At 40.7% G+C, this 21,412-nt stretch overlaps 1 protein-coding gene across 1 annotated transcript; it reads left to right on the top strand.

Moving 5' to 3' along the window:
- Positions 1-900: 900 nt before the first annotated feature.
- On the top strand, positions 901-14,675 carry c1ql4b (complement component 1, q subcomponent-like 4b). The gene is made up of 2 exons (XM_070902549.1): positions 901-1,461; positions 14,496-14,675. Exons 1-2 carry the CDS (start codon positions 922-924, stop codon positions 14,673-14,675), a joined length of 720 nt encoding a protein of 239 aa, XP_070758650.1. The 5' UTR covers positions 901-921.
- Positions 14,676-21,412: the final 6,737 nt, after the last annotated feature.

A 21,412-nucleotide genomic window follows, 5' to 3' on the forward strand; every position in this document is an offset into this window, starting at 1 on the left:
TTTTTCCCTCTAGATTGCAAGAGATTCAGTGATTTGCTGTGATGCTGCGATAAAATGTTCCTCCAAGCTGCCTTTAAAACAAGAGTTTCCACATTCAATGCAATTTGGCCTGCCCTTTGTCTCAGAATTAGCCTTTTTATGACCTGTAACAAATCTGCACTTTGAATGGAGGAGTAGACTGCTGAGATAAATCTAATCCAGGCTCCTAAAACAACATATATGTATATGTAGAGAGAGAGCACAAGCAGGGAGGAAGGAAGAAAACAACAGAGATTTAGCAGTTTCCTCGTTCTTCTCCTCTCATTCCTGGACAGACAAGTAAAGCGCTCTTCCCCGTATGTGGTGGGTGAGATGAACTCCAGTGGGAATACTGTAGACCCCACCTGACAGCCCTCTGCCTGAGCAACTGAACGCTTTTCACTGGAGCCTCCACAACCACTGAGCTGGATAAAGAAAAAATAAAAGAGCAGTAGCCTAAAATCCGACTTCTCGACGGTGATGCTCATTTTTGACAAAGACATTTAAAATATTTATGTTATTTTTTTGCAAAATGATGTATTATCTTTAGATAATAGCTTGAAAGCCTTCAGACATTGTGAACCAGAGGAAAAATAAAAGGATACAAAACAAATGTACTGAACGCCAAGAAATGGAAAAACCTATTTGTCATTCTCCCCCCGACTTCTGATTTTCTCCTGTTTGAGACTTGCCGGTCCCGCTCCCAGAACAGCCCCTATTTCTTTTCTCTACCCCACACAATCTTTCCTCCTCCACCTTCTCGATCCAGTAGTTACTCTCTACCCAGAGTTCAGTCTGGCCGGCACAACCATTCCAGCTAAGGGGGAGGAGGACTTCCTCACGCTGGCCACCTCCCAACTCAGCCGCAAGAACCGTGTCATCGGGGCTGGAGTCGGCGTGGCCATGGTCCTGGTCCTGCTGGTGGCCATCCCCCTATTGGTCCACACCACCAAGGGGGGAGGGTCCGGAGGAGGCGGCACGCATTACGAGATGCTTGGGAGCTGCAAGATGGTGTGTGACACTTTCACCCCCCCACAGGGAGAACTGACAGCCGTCTCCCCTCAGCCCCCTGACTTCCCAAACCGCAGGGGCAAACAGGGATTCAGAGGGACCCCAGGACTTCCTGGTCCTCCAGGTCCTAAAGGGCCCCCCGGAGAGCCCGGCAAGCCTGGCCCACCTGGTCCATCAGGGCCTGGACCTGGTGGCTACGGCCCATCCTTCTACAGTCCCAAAATCGCCTTCTACGCAGGCCTCCGGAAACAACACGAAGGGAGTGAAATACTGAAGTTTGATGACGTGGTGACCAACGTAGGGAACTACTACGAGCCGAGCACCGGCAAGTTCACCTGCCCTCTGCCTGGCATCTACTACTTCACCTACCATGTCCTGATGAGAGGAGGTGACGGGACGAGCATGTGGGCTGACCTGAAGAAGAACGGACAGGTGAGTGTGTCTGTGGGGGCGTTTGTGTGTTTGAAGTGTCCCTCTGATATTGTGATCTGAAGGGTCTGCCTTTTGAAACAAACTCCCAGTCTGCAATTATTAACCAAACCAAAATTGGTGAAAATCTTTTGTACAGTCAGTTTGATCTGGTATCACTCTGTGGCACCAACAACAGTGGACACAATAACAGGAACACATTAAATTAACAACAAGTCAAATCAAATAACAGTAAACAAAATAGACAGTTTGTAACTGCCCTCCAGAATGACACATATAAATGTGATGACAATCCAAATGGTCATAAAACACAAAAATAGCAAAAATAAAACAGTTTTCTAAACTGACGCCACTATAAATAAGGTTTGATTAGGTTTAGGGACAAAAACAATTTAATAACCATTTGTTAAGGTCAGGGGACCTTCCTAGTTATCTTCATGTAACCAAGGTCATGCCGTGGTTAGAAATCAATGCAAACAGCAGTCTCCCATGTTTTGACACATCCATCCACCATGACCTCCTCCCTCTGCAGACTTTGTGGCTCTGAAACATCATCACACAACTTCCTTCTTTTCTCCTGAAGGACAAGACTCCTACAGGCGCTAGAGGGCTTTGTCTCTTGAACATAAACATATCTCACTTTTGGGCATTTGCTGAAATGACTGATGCTCGTTCTTCTTGGTAAGACAGTCTCTAAATAAACGGACATCCTAAAAAAATATCACCAGCAACACCTCAACAAAAACTGTTAATTAAAAGCCTTATTGCAGGGCTACTGCATTGTAATGTACAGGTGTTTCTGGTATTGTGTAATATTTTGACTACAACTTTCCTTCTTTTGTTTCTTAACAATAGAGCATTGAGAGCATCATGATGAAGTTTTAGACAAAGAAAAGTCTGAAGCAATGGTTCCACAAAAGCAGAGAAGAACTATCAACTATCCTCTGTTTAATGATACAGAGAATGTTCCGAAACTTTTATTTTTAAAAAGTCATTGACAAAGAAGTAGAGACAGAGGCGAGACTAAGAACTGCATTACATGGAACACGAAAACTGTAATTAATTGTACAACTTGCAAACAAAGGAGGAGAGAGAGAGAGAGAGAGAGAGAGAGAAAGAGAGAAAGTGACAGCCAAGCGATCAAGAGGATAACAATCCTCCATGTCTCGGTGGAACAAAGCCAAAATGCAACAGCTGGCTACTGTCCTCTGAGGAACTCTGACTTTAACTCTAATAAATAAACAAGTGAAAATGCCTGGGAAAAGCCTTGAATGCCTCCATCTGGAGATCTGTGACAAGCTTGAAGTACTAAGCCCTCACTCTGTTGAGGAGACCTGATTCTGACGTGTGCTGCAGAACAGAAGAGTGACGTCCTGGGGATTACAAGAGAGAAGAAGAAAAAAACATGCTTTGCATTGTTTCGAGTGTTTGATGGTACAACAGTGGGTTCTCTACACATTATTTACAAGGTACATGAACTGACAGCAATATGCTACTGAGCAGACCGTCACCCCGCTGGGCTGCTGTTCACTACTGAATCTACATCTTAAATGACTTAAAGTACAGTAAGTGGGCCAGTAAGAATTCAGCAGGGGACAGCTCCGTTGTTGTTATTGAAACCCTCTTCACTAATCCTGTGCAAAAAAAGAGCCTAGTTTCAAGTTTATCCACATTGTGAGACCATGCATTTTTGATTTTATTTGATAGTTGACGTTGTAGAGATAGACAGACATGCAACAAAAGTCCCCAGCTTGTATCGAACACATGACATGCAGTTAGGTGGTATAAGTCTTGGCTACCAGAGAACCTTGGTTCCTCTTTTGTGTGGAATCTTTTAGGTTTCCCTCATGTTTTTAATGCCTATTTTCCTGCAGTCCTCATCACTTGCTCTGTCTAATCATACTCTTGCCGTATGGAAAGCTGCAGCCAGACACATGGCGTTACCTGCCAGTGATGAGCTTTACAGGGAGGCTCACGCCACACCCCGGCCAATCAGTAGGAGTCGATTGTGCAGCAACAATGACATGCAGCTAGTCTTGTTGGCTTTCCCACCATTCGTCGCAATTCGTATACCTATGACGTCACCACCAACAACATCATGAGGCCTGCTCCTGGGAATCAAACCCGGGTTTGTTGCAGTGGCTGACTGGAGCTTTACCCCTCCACCACCCACATCTGGTTCCATTTGTTGTTAGTTAGCAGAACATCTCAAAAACCTGTCAACAGATTTTGGTGAATTTTGGTCAAAATTAGGGCACGGGCCAATAAATATATAGAAATAACTTGTTACTTTTTGGTGTCAAATCCAGGACATTTTGCCTACTTGTCTGACACCTAACAGTGGGTATTTTGTGCAAACCTGGATCCAGATGGGGATTATGAATGTAAGGCTAATGCTAATAATTATTTTCCTTCCTGATATTTGAAGAAATTCTCACAATCCTCTACAACCTAATTACTTGTCTTGCCTGACCAACAGTCCAAAACCCAAAGACATTAAACTCACAATGATACAATGCAGAGAAAAACAGCAATTCCTTATATTTGAGGAGGTATAAACAGAAATTTTGACATGTTGGCCTGATAAATGAAAGCACACCTCGACCTGCACAATCCACCAAATTAGTGATAAAAATGTTTAATCTGCATCAAATTAGGGTTATGATGTGCCAGATTTTTAAACTAAAACTGGGAAAATGTTCACAATACATCTTTAAATTATTTCAAAAAGAAATTCTTGTATCTGCCAGCCAAAAACCTTCCTTGACCCATGGCCTCACTTGCACCAGAATAGTTTTGACATATTCTAACAATGGTTAAATCAATATAATGTCAGGTTGAGTACAAACTTGTATTTTTTTCATACTACCTACCCGCTTTGGTTTCATAGACTTCCCAAACACACACTCCATTCGATTTCTTTTTTGTGACTGACCAAGTCCATAAAAATCCCTGTTTCATTGATTTGACGGGATGTGCATAAAGTGCAGAGTAAAAGGGGACAGACAGTTAAATAGCCAGATATAGGGGGACTTGGTTTGTTGCGTGCCTTCACAGACATTGTCATTCCTGTCTTCTCCTGCTGTTAAATCTTTCATAGCCTTTAGATGAGATCTTCTCCCCTCCACCTGTGCCCCTCCTTCACACACACACACACACACACACACGCACACATCCACATTGGCTATTGACTCCTTCCCCATTAATTATCTTTTCCATCAACTAAATTATTTAACCCAATTCAGTGCTGATCTTGCCCTCACAGTTTCATTGCACCTGCTGTTTTTTTTCTGTGAATAGACGAGTGCTCATGTAGCAGAGTGAACCAGCGAGGTCATTGAGAAAAACCTTGAGGATAACACTGAAAAAGTTCGTCAATTCAGAGACTCGTAAAGATATTCAACAGCACAATATTATTATTACTGCAACAGTCCCCCTGAACAAGTGTTTTGTTCACGTAGATTTGATTTAGTCCTTTATGAGACAACAATTGAGAATTAGATAATGAGTGAGAACACGCATGAATAGTTTGACATTTTGGAAAATACGCTTAGTCACTTCCTTGCTAAAAGTTAGATGAGAAGAGTGATACCCCTCTCAAGGTTATACAATGAAATATGTAACTTAGCATAAAGACTGGAAACAGGGGGAAACAGCTAGCCTGGCTCTGTCCAAAGGTTATAAAAAATCCACCAACCAGCATCTCTAAAGCTCATTAAACGGATAAAAACCTTTTATCAAACTTCGGTTCATACAGTGAACAAGCAGAGCCCCCAAAATGTCGAAGTAACTCTAATGTAATTACTGAATTTTAAATTGTAATTCCTTACACTACTCGTCACTGAAAAAAGTAATTACACGACTGTAACATACTTTTTATGTCACTGCTAATTAACATGTTATATCTCGTTTGTTTTGTGCCAAAGTATTATGCTAAGCTAAGCTAACAAGGAGCTGGCTCCAGCTACATATCTATTCAACAGACGTGAGAGCGGCATGGGTGGATGTTTGTTAGTGTGTGTGTGTGTATACAACAATTGTCAGACTGATATGCAAGGTGTTGATCGAAGTCTTGTCAAAAGGGAAATGAGACTAAGACACATCCTGAGGACGGATCACGGCAGGGACACAGACAAGTAGCCTGACAGAGACAGAGAGATGGATGGATGGATGTTCACAGGAGAACGGACAGAGGAGGATGAGAGAAAAGGCAACATGAGAGCGTCCTCTGTGCTCTGGTGATGAGACATATGACTGACATATGTGAAACAAATCAGACTGATGGGTCTTAGCTGTTGGCACATAAAATGTGTAGCTCATGTGCAAGATTACACCAAGTTTGCAGAGCTGAATCACTCAATGCGAGAAATCCTCTTCACTCCTCGTGTCCCATAACTCATCAAAAGATTGGTGTTGAGGTAGATGACCTTTTCAATGGATATATAATTCACCACCAATATGTACTTTGCCCTTTACAGTGATGAGCATGGAGTGGGAGTATGAATATTTATAGCTGGTCCAATATGGGTTGGTCAGTTGGCCGTTCTGTAGTGCCCACACACACACACACACACACACACACACACACACACACACACACACTATAGTTTTAATGACATCAGTGTGGTAGTAGTGTTTCAGCATCTCATGTGCTATTGACACACGGTAACCTCATTATGTGGCAGTGGCATTAGGTTGGATCTGACCTACTGGAGCTTGAGACTGGTGGACAAACCTGTGCCTTATTAAAGCCCGACAAAATGCTCCGACATGTGGCTCAGCCTTAACAATGTGAGGTGTAAAGGTTGGAAGGAAAGATGGATGAATGACTGAATTAAAAGTGGAGGATTAAGTTTTGGATTAAAAAGGTGCATTAAAGGTCTCCAGGTTAGAATAATAGAAGTGTAGGTTCTGACAAGGAGCATATGTTTGTTTTTATTATAGTGAATGAGTTAATGTCTAATTAAAGGTGCATTAATTCCTGCAAGGTTATGAATAAGGGTTTGGATTAAGCAGGCAACTGGCTTTTAGGCTTGGCTCTAGTTAATCTAGCTATTATTTTCATTATGATTGCCATAAACACTACACACGTAATTTTTTTCTGAGCAACTAATAACTAGAAGATCCATGAGCTAATCAGATAATTAAATATACCACTTAAAAGTTGTGGTGATGACAGGCTTGGACTCAATTAGAAGAAAGAAACGGCTCCAGTAGGTAGTTGTGATGTGGCTGCTGTGAGAGGTGGAAGCTGCTAATTACAGTATGTCAGACAACGTGTCAATATGGGCCTCATGCGGCACTTCATTAGACAGTTTCAAATGTATTTTATTTTGGCACTTTGAGAGCCATGTTTTTTCCCTCCCCAACAGTTGTTTGTGTGTTGGTAGAATAATTCATAATCAAAACTAATTTTCTGTGTGGTGCATTGCTTTAGCATCAGCCTAACTTTATAATGGGGAACAACGTGTGATAAAGGATAAAAGTCTACCCTTTCAGACAACATTTCCTGTAGAGCAAACAGAGAGAACGCTCTCATACACCCTGCAGCTTGCCCTTGTTTTCTTTTCTCGTCTGCTTGCTCTGCACACAGCCATTATTTGACTATATGTTTCTGTTATAATGGCTGAGGCCATTATATCCGGTCGACTAAAACGACCCGGCTGGTTGTTACTGTGTTTTGTCATGCCTTTGTTGTGCTTTGCCTTCACCTCCCCATTATATCATTATTTCTCCTCATCAAGGAAGCAGGATTTTTGTCTCTTTCATAAACAGCAGTGTTTGATAGTGGCAGCGCGAACATGAACAACGATAAAATGTACATTGGATTATTGTAATGTATTAAAAGAGTAGGTATAGCACAATTAGAGGGATATTAACTTCTGATCTTTGAGTGATGAATGAGTATTGCTGTTTGTGTTGCTGCAGTCTGTGTGTCTTCACTGTCTGCACAGGTGCATGTGCACATACCTTTGTAAAACACGCACACAGTTAATAGGAGACAGTAAACAATATGTCATAAAGGAATAGTATATTTTAACTTCAGAGCTGAGGCTTTGCTGAAGCTGATGCTCTGCAGGTAGACCGTCCACAGAACCCATTCATATCCAATTACGGCATTTCCTCTACCCTCAAAGGTTTCAGTCTAGAGCCAATTAGAGACTTTCTAATCAACATCTTGACACCTTGGGTCTTGAGTGTCATGGCAAAATATTAACATTTAGTATGCCAATTAGTGTGCAAGTCTGCAGCGCAGGAAAAGGGTTTTCACGTCGACCTGCATAACAGAAACAGAATACCTCAGGCTGGTACACATGGGTGGAGGCAGAGAGGACACAGCAGCTTTTACAAAAAGGGCCATTTCAATTGCCCTTCTTCTCTCTCCCGCTTCACCCTTAGAGGTCCCTCAGGTAAGTTTAAGAGACCCCGTCTCAATCGCCTCGCTCCGCTCTGAGAGGTCTGTACATCACAGTGAATGAATCCTGTCAGTTTTATTACCAGAGGATCAAGAAACCACTGTGAAACAAAACAAAACTGAAAAAAAATAACACACTACACGGACAACCCACCTCCCCAGCCTCATTTATAGCCCCAGCCCCTCCTCCCTCTGAAGCAGGCATGCTTGATCAGTTTGTTATCCAACAGGCTCCTTCCCCATCACTCAAAGCCCCTCTCAACTTTGGCTTCCTTTACCCGAATCCTGTGCTTAGACTCTTAAAAGTGGATGCAGCTGCTCACCCGTCTGTGTGTCCTCATCCAAATTTCTGCTTTCGCACCCTCCTTTTCACTGCATATCCTTCTTTTCTCCGTACCCCCATGCCCTCCGGCCATCATTTCTGTCTGAAACAAAGCTCAGATGTAAACATTATGAACACACGCTTTGATATTGGGTCGATTTACATAAAAATGACGAAGATCTTTGGCCAAATAAATTTGAAATACAGTACTTCAGCCCTTAAATATGTCACACAAATCAGTGGCACACAGCAAATGTAGATTTTATTGAGCATTTAACACTGTCAGTGAATTATTTCTATGCTGTCAGTTTCCTCTCTCTCTCTCTCTCTCTCTCTCTCTCTCTCCCTCTCTCTCTCTCTCCCACCTTTCTCTGTCTCTCTCTCCCCATTTAATGTTGCCCCTCTAATGAAAAGTGGAGGCAGTGTAATCTTCTCTATTGTCCCGCGGGTCTCCCCTCTCCCCAACAGCAGCAGATCAAGTCAGAACAGCGTTGGGCCAACAGACAGAAATTCACTCCCTTGTCGCTATCAATCTCCGCCACTGTTGACAATAATCCTGATTTGCCTTTCCCTCTTGTTTTCACTCCCAAAGCCCCAGCGCCTCCTGCCCACTTTAAGGAAACAAGGTTTCACTGTGATTGTTGCTGACAGCTGAACCTCCAGATTCATCTGTGCTGGTTTCAGTGTCAGAAAGCTCTGCAATGTCACCAGCTCCAAGAAAGTATAATAGTATACTATATAATATAATAGTATCACAGTGGTGGAGGGAGTATCCTTAAATCAAGGAAAAGTACAAAAACAACAGACAACAATTATCAGTTCCAAGTAAAGGTTCTTCAGCGAAATTCCTACTAAAGTAAAAGCGCAGATGTGTTATCAGCATAGTAAGAAGTACATTACTTTCCTTTGAAATGTAGTGTAGTAGAAGTATAAAGTAGCATAAAACCTAAATACTCAAGTACAGTAGGTACCTCAAAGCACAGTACTTGAGTGAATTGCTTTCCTCCACTGACAATCCTGTTTGCAATTCTTAAATAATGTAAAGAAATATTTAATATAAACAAATAGTTTAACCTCTCTTAATATTTGTTTTACTGAATGCAACTCAGATGACTATCGTAGCAATAATATTGATGATGACTGTGATAATATTCTACATGTCACACTTCTAAAAGTATGTGCACTGGGTCACTGTATATACACAGGAGGAGAAAGCAACCATGAATTAATCATAAACATAACACATTAAATGTCAGCATCTCCACTGTTGAGGCTAAGTAAGTAAACCTACGTGTCTCATAATAAAGTCAACCATAAAAAGCCATAAATAACATAGTGTCCTTTTGGCTGGCAAATATAATTAACTGACTTTCATGTTTAAAAGGCCACTTCAATGAGGTGGTGAGAATATCACTGCTGCAGCTTTTGTTATGACCCTTAAACGTGGCTGATACAGGTATGCAGAGGCCTTTTTTAGCGCGTGGCATGCAGTTTAATCACGTTTTTATAAGAGGGATTGTAACGAATGTTATCCGTGCACATGTAGAGAAGTAAACCAGCTTTAATTGTCGTCTTATACTGTATTCGTGGCAAGTTACAGCAGCCCGTCAGCCTCTAACTCAGCTGAAAATACTATCAGGGGAATCCTGCCGTTCAACCATGTAGACAGATGTTGGATGTACAAGATGTCAGAATCTTTTTACTGTTGTATTTTTCCTAAAACCTATTAGGTCTCCTCAGGGGAGCTGTTCAGTCCCTTCAGAGCAAAGCAGTCTAACAGTATAAAATAACAAAATGTCTCACATGCTGTGTGGTTTTTCTCAGGTGTTCACTTGAGATTCATAAAAAACAAAGAGGACAGAGAGCTGCTCTTATCGAGATGTGTGTGTGTGTGTGTGTGTGGGATCTTATCCTGACCTCCTGCTAGTGTTTCATGGGCCCATTTGACCACTGTAGCCTATCCTGTGCCCCCATTTATTGTGATTGTATGGAGTTATTGAGGAGTTGGACCTATTAGGCGGGGAGCTGCCATGGCTTTCCGACTACCAATTACCGTAGCCTGCAGCCGTGTATAGCCTGCCCTGACGCATCTGGAGGTAGGGAGGCGTGAGGGATGCTGCGAGGTGGGGAGGGGGGTGGAAGGAGGCAGAGGGAGGTGTGTGTGTGTGTGTGTTGGAGGTGGGGTGGTGGGGTGGGGGGTCCTCAGGAGACCTGCCACAGCAGCACGCCGTTAATCAATCCGATTTAGACCGGACAGGGACACACTTAGTCGCTGCTCCCGCCACCACTGCCATGGCGGGGGAGAGAAAATGTGTGCGTGACCTGCATCTCATTGGAGTGTGAGGACACAAAAAGATGGATAGATGGGTCCAGAATGAAGAGATAGCGATGGGGTAGCGAATGGGAGAGGGATGATGGAAGGGGCGTGAGGTGTGCAGGGAGAGACAACAATTAATGGAGTGATGTGAGTTGAATTAAAACAAAGGAAATGTATCGATTCATTTCCGTCTCAAGGAGGGGAATAAAAATGTTCACCTTCTCCACATGGAAAGAAATGCTTGTATGGAGAAATATATTGACTTGAATTGATGAAACGGGGTGGAAAAAGAAAACTCATTATTGGGTGGAGGATGAGGAGAAATGGGTAGTTTAGTCTTGTTTGATTTGTCTTAGCGATCACAAGAGAGTCAGGGGAGCCTGATGACTGGTGGAGATGATGGACCATATCCTTAGTCAGACCCAGACCCAGAGCTGAAGACAAGGATGGAGTGAGGGTATCATATTTGCATTCATTAATATGTATGCGCTTGTGTACTTTATTTTCCACTATTAAATGGATCGTCTGCTTGAATAGTTGGTTACTAAACCAATGAGAGGGCAATTTATTATAAGCACTGGGTGCAAAGACAGCTTACTTGGACAAAATAACAGAAACACCTACTTGATGAATAAGGCTGCTCTATTTGCCACCAAAACAGCTCTTTTTACACCTCGACTCCTGACCTGTGCCAAGTGGGACACTGGATTGTTCTCCAGTAGAAAAGCCAATTCTTTGAGGGAGGAAAAAACACGATATTATATTTAGCAACCGTGTTTGACTTGCTCCAGGTCATAGAAACCTCTCCTTAATAGCAACATGTATGGGAGCATTATGATCTTTGAATATGGGGGTATCATTAGATCTGTGTTTAGTGGTATCACATTTGTGTTAAAGGTTATGTAAACATGTACAGTAATCGTCGGGTGTAACTGCCGCCTCTTTTCATGGCTGGTCATACCATTACAGAGCCAGCATCATGTTTAATCAGAGTTGGTGACATCCTCTGGGTTTCTCCTCATATAAACCTGTCCAGATGTAGATTAAAGTGTGACAAATGACTCATCAGACCATATTGCTTTTTGAAATTGTGTCAGGCTCCAGGTTCTGTGGTCTTCACACCAGATAATGCATCTTCAGTGTGTTTTATGAAGCTCATAATGTCAAGCTCTTGTTGAAACTGTGTCAAAGGTTATAGGGGAGTTGATTACATTGTTTGGTAATTTTGAGGCTACATGCTATATGGTGTTCAAATGTCCTTGACTCTGCATGTTGTACATGTTTAGGATTTGATATATTAGAATACCCCCTTACATTTGTCAGGCGGGCACAAACACATATCTGTTGGATGTATAAATAGACAACTGTCTGCCATATCACCTTAAAAGATGAAAATATGCCAGAGTTGTGTTCACAACTTGTCCGTTTCTTGTGATTAAACTAACAGTCTTTATCCCTCATATGCATATATAAGTGTAACATGGACCACTTTGCAAAGCTGAATACCTGTGAAATAATAGCTATAGAAACTATTAGTAGCTAATGGTATTGATGAACAATTGTTGTAGTTCAGCTGCAACAAACAAATGTCCATATATCAGCAGTCAGTATGTGTATGTCTGCACGTTCATTGTGTTTGCTGCAATTGCTTGACAAATGAACGGATGTCCTCCCTGATGCCATCCTTGCGATCCCTATCAGACTCATCTCTGCAACAGGTGGATCAGGTGTGAGCGTAACAATCCTCTGGAAAAATTGATGGCGGCTAAGAAAGGTTGTGCACTCAGATGGAGGTTTGAGGCCAAAGATCAGTGCACATCTCATCTATCTGCCCAGTGGACAGGAAGGCATCTGTACTGATGACATTACACCAAGATCACAGAATGAAACAGGAAATAAAATGGTGCTGGTTACATCCAGATAAAGTGAACAGGTTGTGGGAGGAATACTGTGATAAGATGAAAATAAACCAGAAACCAATTAAAAGACTTGATTTGAAAGGGATTACCAGTTTTGGATTACTCTTGTCAATCAGCTGGATAATATTAGCGATTCGACCATTTGTGCTGCATGATATCACTGGGATTTTATAATACTGGCTTTCTTTATGTTGAAATCATAGAAATCCTTAACCTTAACATTCAGATGGCTGTGGTGAACATGCCTCCACTGCAGGTGATGATTAGTGTTTTGGGGCGACAAGAGAGAACCAGCAATACAAAGAAGAGCAGAGAGGATTGTGGGATCAGAGGCTTGTAGAGACGCTTGGATGAGACTAATTAATCTGTTTCCCGTAATAAAATATTGGAGACTAGCCAGTGAAAATTGTTCATCTTCAATACATGGTAAGGGACATACATACATCCATGATCACTGTTGATAATTAGGCTTGTAAAAGAGGTCAACGCAACATAACTATACTGAATATAACAACTAAACAACATGTTAACTGAACAAATTGACCTTCCACAATCTTCTTCTTTGGTTTACTGGCGAGCTACAAACCAACATTAAAGGTAAATGCTGTCACCTACTGTACCAGAGTGTTTTTTATATCATGACTTACATCTAAACAATAAATAAATATATACAAACAAAAATAGTTATACTCTGCCACAATGCCATACAAGGGAATATATATAGTGGATCAGCCAAACCAAATAACACACAAGGGGTAAAACAGATGGACACCAACTACAACTAAATAGAAAGCAAAACGAACAAAACCCAAATTCTCCAATGACATGGCAGCACATGGTTCGGTCCCATGAGCTGGCTCCAGGATTTAAGAGTCCTCAGCCTTCGAACAGCCTTTTGCTCCACCAGGGAGGGACCTCCTCCAGCAATCACGGAAACTCAAAGACAAAGAAACAAATGATTAACACATTACAAATCAAACAAACTGTGATGTTAATTGTGTAAGTGTTGCTGACTGCAAATGAAATTAACCTGTGTGAAATAAATGAGGTGAGAGAGTCTGAATTGGGATCTTATTGCCATGTGTTCCCAATTCAATGAGCTTTATTGACAACAAAGTTCTAAACAATGCCAAAGTAAAGAAGCAGAACCCACATGAAATGCCTCAATAATGTTTGTATAATGTGTAGTATAGAGTGACTGTAGGTATTAGCAGGTGTTTGGGCTGCTACAGTATTTGAATATGTAGGCTGAGTTATCCTGCGTTGAAGAGTCATTACAAACAAAAACTAAATTTTTGAGTTGAGTGGATGAAATACTGGATGCAGCATCTGAAACAAAAATGTGCAGTAATCTACAATGAAAGTGGCAGGTGTCCAGTTTGAGTTGCAGCCATGTTTCTGGACATCTGCAATATTCTTGGTGTGTATGTTGTGGTGTATATAGATCTGTGCATGATGCTGCATGTTAACAGTAGTTTGATTGTACATGTGTGCTGCTGCGTCAACTGTGTTCTCTCGAATGCCCGAGACAAGCTTCTCCCAAGGGAAACAATAAAAAGTAAAATAAAGGCTAATCTAATTTAATCTAATAAATCATGCCACCAAATTCCTTCTGTCTCATTTTTGGAAAATGTGCAGAGGTCCTAACTTGATGCAAAATTGCTAAAACAATATTACATATTGTCAGTGGGAGGTTGCATTTTCCCATCAAGCTCTGTGCTGTTGAAGAGGTTTATCACCCCATCAAGATTAGAAGCATCAAGTCCTTGTCATAAAACAGTATGAAAATGGTCTGATTTAAAGATATTTAATATCAGCACAATGGTTCAAATTTAACCGGGGACCTTTGCGACATAAAGTATCTCTCTCTCCCGCATCTCTTCACTCTGTGATAAAGGTCTAAAATACCCAAGAAAAACTATAGTAACACATATTGACAATCAGCAGCTTCAACACAGACCACAAAACTCTGTAAAACACACTCATGATGTCAATTATCTACTTTCTCAATGGTTTCTTTCCATCTTTGCGGCCCATCAACATCTGTCTTTGTCTCTGTCTCAGGTGAGGGCCAGCGCAATCGCTCAAGACGCAGATCAGAACTACGACTACGCCTCCAACAGTGTCATCCTGCACCTGGATGTGGGGGACGAGGTGTGTGTGCAGCTGGATGGGGGCAAAGTGCACGGTGGAAACACCAACAAATACAGCACCTTCTCTGGCTTCCTCATCTACCCTGACTGACAGTATACTCACATTTATATATACTCTCTCTCTGTAATCAAGCTTCAATCAAGTTTCCTCTCCTCTCTGCGCCTAACACACCATGCTTCCATAATGTAATTTGTCATTTCAACGCTGTTCAGTACACAACACATAACATGTAATGACATGATCAGTTTAACAAATAGAGTTTGAAGAGAATTTGTGTAAAAATGAATATAGTATTGTATATATTACCGTTTAACAATGACTTCTGAAACACACACTTGTGCAATCATTATTCTGTGCCATGTACAGTATGTGTAAGCATGGCTAAAACACACAATATGCTTCAGACGCACTCATTCACTTGTTCACGACACACAGGCGCGCACACATGAATTGAACTTCTCCTATCAGTTGTTACACCGAGACAAGATGACCATTTCAGCCACCGGTCTGAAATCGACTGAAATGATCTCTGAATGTAGACTGTAAATCGAAGTGTGTGTGTGTGTGTGTGTGTGTGTGTGTGTGTGTGTGTGCGTGCGCGCAGCTACTTGGCTGCAGCCTCTCGCCTTCACTGTGAGATGGATTTCCAAACGAGAAAAGTCATGAATATATTGATCGCAGCTGATAATACAGCCAACATCGTGAACATAATCCAGTGTGTTGTATGTCTGTGTACATGCCCGTGTGCAAGCATATATGTGTGTGTGTGTGTGTGTTTGTGTTTACCCTTCAGGTTGTGTTGAGGCGTAAAAGCGACACGTTGCTGTTCGTTTGACTTGCACCGTCTCCGACTCTTGTTAAGGGAAGGGGGAGTATCAAGTTGTCGGTAACAGTCCCTTAACACACACAGTATATCGATACTGAGGTTTAGCTTTGAGATTTTCCCTGAGCCAGAGCTTATGACAGAGCCTCATCATGTCCTGCTAATGAGCTGAGGCGTCCTCATCCTCATCTGTGCAGTCACACTCACACCTGGCGTCAATAGTTTGCTGTATGACTTTACTGAAATAGTTTTGGGGAAATATGCTTATTTGCTTTCTTGCAGAGAGTTAGATGAAAGGATTGTTACCACTCTCATGTCCTGTCCGTTCATTATAAGCAGCAGGTGGTTAGCTTAGCATTGCGTAAGGGCTGGGTTATACTGGAAAAGAAATGTTCATAAGAAGTGTTGTCCGACCAGGCTGGAAATCAAAGGGATGTCCTTTAGATATGGGGATAACGGCACACATTTTCTGAAAGACAGTCAAAGTGTTGCATTCGCTTGTTCACATGAAAACTGACTAAAACAGAATAATTGTATAAGAAATGAAAAAAGAGAGGTAGAAAGAGAAGTCAGTCAATCAGGGCATGAAGTGGATGTGAAAGTTGAATTGGAAAGTTACACAAAGCTTAATGCTAATGCAGCATTGGAGCTAGCCTGGCTCTGTCGAAAGATAATTAAAATGCACCTACCAGAACCTTTAAAGCTCACTAAATAACGATGTTATACCTCGTTTGTTTAGTGTGTGTAAAAACAAGAATTTGTGGTTTTGCTGGTAAGCATATTATGGACAGTGCCAGGCTAGCTTTATCCCCGTTTCCTGTTTTTGTGCTAAGCTAAGCTAACTGGCTGCTGGCTGTAGCTTCATATTTGTGTGATATGACATGAGATATGTTCTCATCTAACTCTCTGCAAGAGACAAAGTGTCGAACTATTCCTTTTAAAATGCAAGTGACTGTTGTTGATGTTTTACTGCCATATGCCATACCTATAGGTTTTCTGTGCCTTATCTTTTTCATTTTAGTTTTTCATGCATGAGACAGTGTCCCTTGTTGAGTCCAGGCTATACGAACAAGCTGATCCGCGCGCTACAAACAGCAATCTGACGAGGATTTCTGATGAAAACCTCTCCAGCGCGGGCAGTCCGTGTTGTTCCTCACTTTATGAGATGCAGATGCCAACTGAGGAAGTCGACTGTAAAAGTTTGTATGTAACTGGATGTAACTCACTGCTGTAAATAAAAGCTCCCCAAAAATGGAGACCGAGGTTCATTCTGGACGGTGAGAAACACCTGTGGGAACGAACAACAGAAGCATGTCACTGTGTAATTTAAAAAATTATAAATATGTTCATGTAACAAAATTATTATATTAACAGTTCTATTTTTTTCATGATCTAATGCTGAGACGGGTACGATATAATACTCCTTTGAGCACATCTATTGTAGTTTTAGTGCCATAGCAGAAGAGAGCTCCATATCAGCCCAATAATACACTTGTTAAAATATGTGGCGGAGACTTTATTTGTCCCAACAAGTGGCACAGATACAGCTTTGAAGCCTGATAGCATGACTATACCCTGATGAGATTTGGATGTGAACTTTTCGTCATTCTTGTGCTGTGATTGAAAAAAACCCACCCTGACGTTGTATATCGTACACAGACGTTCCTCCGGAGTGACTTCACATAACCTCTGTGCCATGCTGCATCCTGCTGTATGTGTTTTCTGGTGCTGTTATCTTTTTTTTTGTTCACGAGCAGTGTGGATTCATTGTTGTCATTGTACTTTGCAAGCCGAGTTGTATGTATTTGTTATGTATGAAATCAGCATAGATTTTTCTCTGCCCTGAAAGACCATGAAACACAATAAAAAAGAAGAAAATTCAGGATTATATTTTGCTGTCACTGAGTCAGAGTAAAACCAGTGCTTTCTTTCTTTTATTCCCGTTGTTCTTTATTCTCTCCTTGTACATTACAGGAACTCAGCAGGCGTTGACATCTGTGGTGATAAGTTGTCACTGCTCTGGGTGGTTTTTGATTATCTTGATCTCAAGATTTTAGCAGCATTTGTCAAACGTATCATAGAGCGACGTTGAGATGTTTATTCCAGAAACCAAACACAGCTGAAAGACATCGTCCAGTACTTCAAACAAGAGCCAACAATACCTGCCATACCTTTGTTTCCATTGATAAAGAATAATGTGGTGAATGACTGACTTTGTGTTTCTTTATTACTTTTTATTATTAAAGTGCTCGAGTTTACAAATCTTTGTGGAATTTAAATGCCCTCTGCCATCTGAGCAGAACAAACACAATGAAGCAAAAAAGGGGGGGGGGGGATCAACATGAGTAGTGAATCAGTTCCCTTTCAATACTGTAAGAGATATGCGTGCCATGTTGATAGATTAGTTTGACCGGTAGGAAACATAACCACATCAGTCAAGATAGATTGAACATTTAGTCCAGCATTTCATGGCCATCCTGGAAAAACAATGATAGATGTTTTGTCGCTTCTTGTGTTTTTATGTCAAATTAAAACCATGGAAACCATGAAAGAAGGTCAAATGGATTCATGTTTGGCGCCCTGGTCTTTCCCCAAACATTTGATTTGTTCAACCAGTAACATATTGATCATGTCTGACAGTGTCCAAATGATCACAGTGATATTCACCGTTTTGCCTCATGTTGTTGTATTAAAGTTTGTGCAACTTGATTGACAAACTGAAGTTAGGGACCATCTCAAAAGTGCATGAAAAATAGCCACAGTAACTTTTTAGATTTTTGTCAAAAGCTTTCTTTTTCAAAACACACTTCAAACCGACTTAATTTTCATCTGGACCTCCTCCCACTGCAGGCACAGTGCATTATGGGGCTATGAGCCATTATGACCCATTTTTTAATCAATACCATCATTGATTTTTTAATATAGACACTTATGGCATTATCTACACAACCACCAGTTTTTAAAGAAATGCCATTTTGACTTGTATTTTCACAGTGTTAAAACTTGTTCTTGTATTTCCTTTCCAGCTAAAACATCACAGCTTTTATTTAGACTTGTTTTGTTAGTTTGTTTGTTTGTTTGTTGTGGTGAGGTTCACATTCCTACATATCATGCTTTATTATTTGATTCATTTAGGTACATAGTTAAAATATTATGTATAAATGTTATGTATATTTTTCTTTTCAGCTAAACATATACATATATATGGAGTATAAATGGCAGTAAAAACGTCTAACATCAAATGGTAAATACAAATACAATGATTCTTGTGAGATATGCAGAGAGTAGCTTTGCGTTGCCTCTTTTTCACATCTGGTGGTTGAGAGAGTCTGTAAAGTGAGTAAGGTCTCAGACATTATATATGCCAGACGCTCAGCACACATAATAACAGGCCATAACACACAGGTATGAGAGAGGGTGGCTTCATCATTTTGGCATAAAACAATGCCTTGTGACTTTGTGGGCATCAACACCATCTCTCTGTTTCAGGTTTATTATGAGTTTCATGAAATAAAACAAGTTCTTGGTTCAGCAGAGAGATGGATATAAACACTAATTGGACAAATACTTATAGAAATGTATGAAATCAGGCAGATTTACACTTACAGCAACTTGTTTGAAGGTGGCTTTCCCATTATAAGACCTGTTTCTGCACCTGCTGCGTCTACGCTATGCAAAGCCAGCGTGTGAAAATGAAACACTGGCTGAAGGGACTTCTCACCTCACCAGAGTACCAGAATAAAACAAGGAGATGGCTCTTTAATTAAAGGTGAGAGGTAATACTATTCTGGATGAGCAGGTTCGTTCTTGCCGAATGTGGTGCGTACGAAAGGTTTGGGAGATGTTGGACAGGGAGTTGTTGGTGGGGTTGTATCTCAGCAGTACCCGCCCCAAGTCCCAGTGCTCCCTCCTCGCAGATTCCAGTGTTAAGTTAATTGGACAGAGAGAGAGCGGCTGAGGAGGGAAGCGTTCAGCCCCATTAGCAATCCCCCAGCGGAAGGCTGAGCCGAGAGGATCACAGACTCACAAATAGGAGGATTAAAATAATCAATAGGCTTCACTCTCTCCTTCAGCACAGACGAGTGCACCACACACACACACACACACACACACACACACACACACACACACACCGTTACACTGATATGCACACACACACACTCATGAACAAATACAAACACACAGTCTGAGGAATACTAGTTCAAGGAGCACGACTCTCTTCAATGTTGTCTCTGGACTTTCACAAATTAGCCTGATTCATGTAAGATTCACACACACGCACACACACACACACACACACACACACACACACACGCACACACACACACACCACACCACACCACACCACACACACCTATTCTCTGTTAATGAAGGTTAATTTGAGCCTCCAGTAAAAAGGTCAGAGACATGAAAACAGTCTGATGGTTTATGTTCTTCTCAGTTATTCTCAGTTTCTGTACTCTCATGTCTGCTGAATTTCACGTTTTTTAAAAAAATACTTTTATATCTGTGTTTATTTAAAGTGTTTTTCTGGATCAACTCATTCTGAGAATATGGAAGATAAAAGCTTGCTGTAGTCCTATGATATCATATTGAATATTGAATATATTTCATGGAATATAATTCCTGCAGGAGGACTGTTTGTATTTAGGATTTTTTGTCTTCCTAAACATTTTTTGTCATATATTATCATATATTTAACATATATTTACTTTATATTTTTACCATTTGAGCTTTGATTTTTGCTGTGATATTTATATAATATTATAGGACAAATCATATGATTATAATTCTTTGTTTGGGCATACTCATATAATATTAAGTCTGTGACAGAGCATTGCATTAATGTCTTAGGTCTGTCATTTCCTTAATATGTTGCAGTAATTGGAAATTAATTATCATCATCCCTACCCTTTCTTAAAAAACTACAAAAAAAACAAAAACCCTTTAAAAATTGCCAATAAAAACTTGTTTTCCTCACACGTTGCTTTTATTTATCACCAGGCTGAAGAAGGAAAATGAATTTAATTTAGCCAGAAAACATAACAAATGACACTTAAGACCAGAGGTTAAATTGATTAGTGAAGGCATCGTTCCTCTTACTGTCCTCCTGCTGTCACACCACGACTGAATTAATCAAAATAGATATAATTAGCAGGATATCCTGAATAATATTGTGAAAATTGTGGAATCAACTTTATCTGTTTTAAAGAGAGTGCCTTCATAGTTAAGGCCATATGCAATCAAAATAATCAACTGATAGTCAAGTGATAATAGACATTATATACCTGATTCACATGATGATTATAGATTATTAAAACCACATTTTTAGCAAATACAATATGTGCACTCACTGAATCAGAACCGGGTCCTTCAAACTTTGTTTTGATTATGTCGAATTATGTCATTCACTTGTGCATCCTTGTATCTCAAGTATCTCATCACTACAGTTACGCAGGTCCGTCTGCAAGAAGGCCATTTAATCACAATATTAAAATAAAATAAAAATAATAAAATTGCATCCGTCCCCCCCCAAGATTTACTTTATTCTTTTTGCTTTATTTTGGTGATTTAAATGTTGCCTCCTCATGTAGTCTTTTCATGGCAGTGGCAATTAATCAACTTCTAAATCACTCTCAGTGAGGAAGCAGAAAATGACTGAGATGACTGAGTCATATTGAATTTCAATTGCCACTTACAGTATGCACTGTCAGAAAGTTGATTCAGAAAATTGTGTCCTTTTTCAAGTTAAACCCAATGACATTGGCCTGATAACAGACCAAAGACAGGGATGGCATGTACAGTAGGCTTTTACAGTTATTTCTTATCAGTTAAAGTTGGAAAAAGTCACTGTAAACTCTCCAGGCCAACTCGCCATATCCAGATTATCGTGGTAGAGGACAAAAAAAAATACTGCGGTACATTGTACATTATGACGATTCTTCCACTAGTGTGCTGCAATATAATGGTTGCTTGACTCCTAAATATTGTACTCACGCTAAAC

The sequence above is a fragment of the Enoplosus armatus genome, chromosome 3 (assembly GCF_043641665.1).
Source record: "Enoplosus armatus isolate fEnoArm2 chromosome 3, fEnoArm2.hap1, whole genome shotgun sequence".
NCBI lineage: Eukaryota > Metazoa > Chordata > Actinopteri > Centrarchiformes > Enoplosidae > Enoplosus > Enoplosus armatus.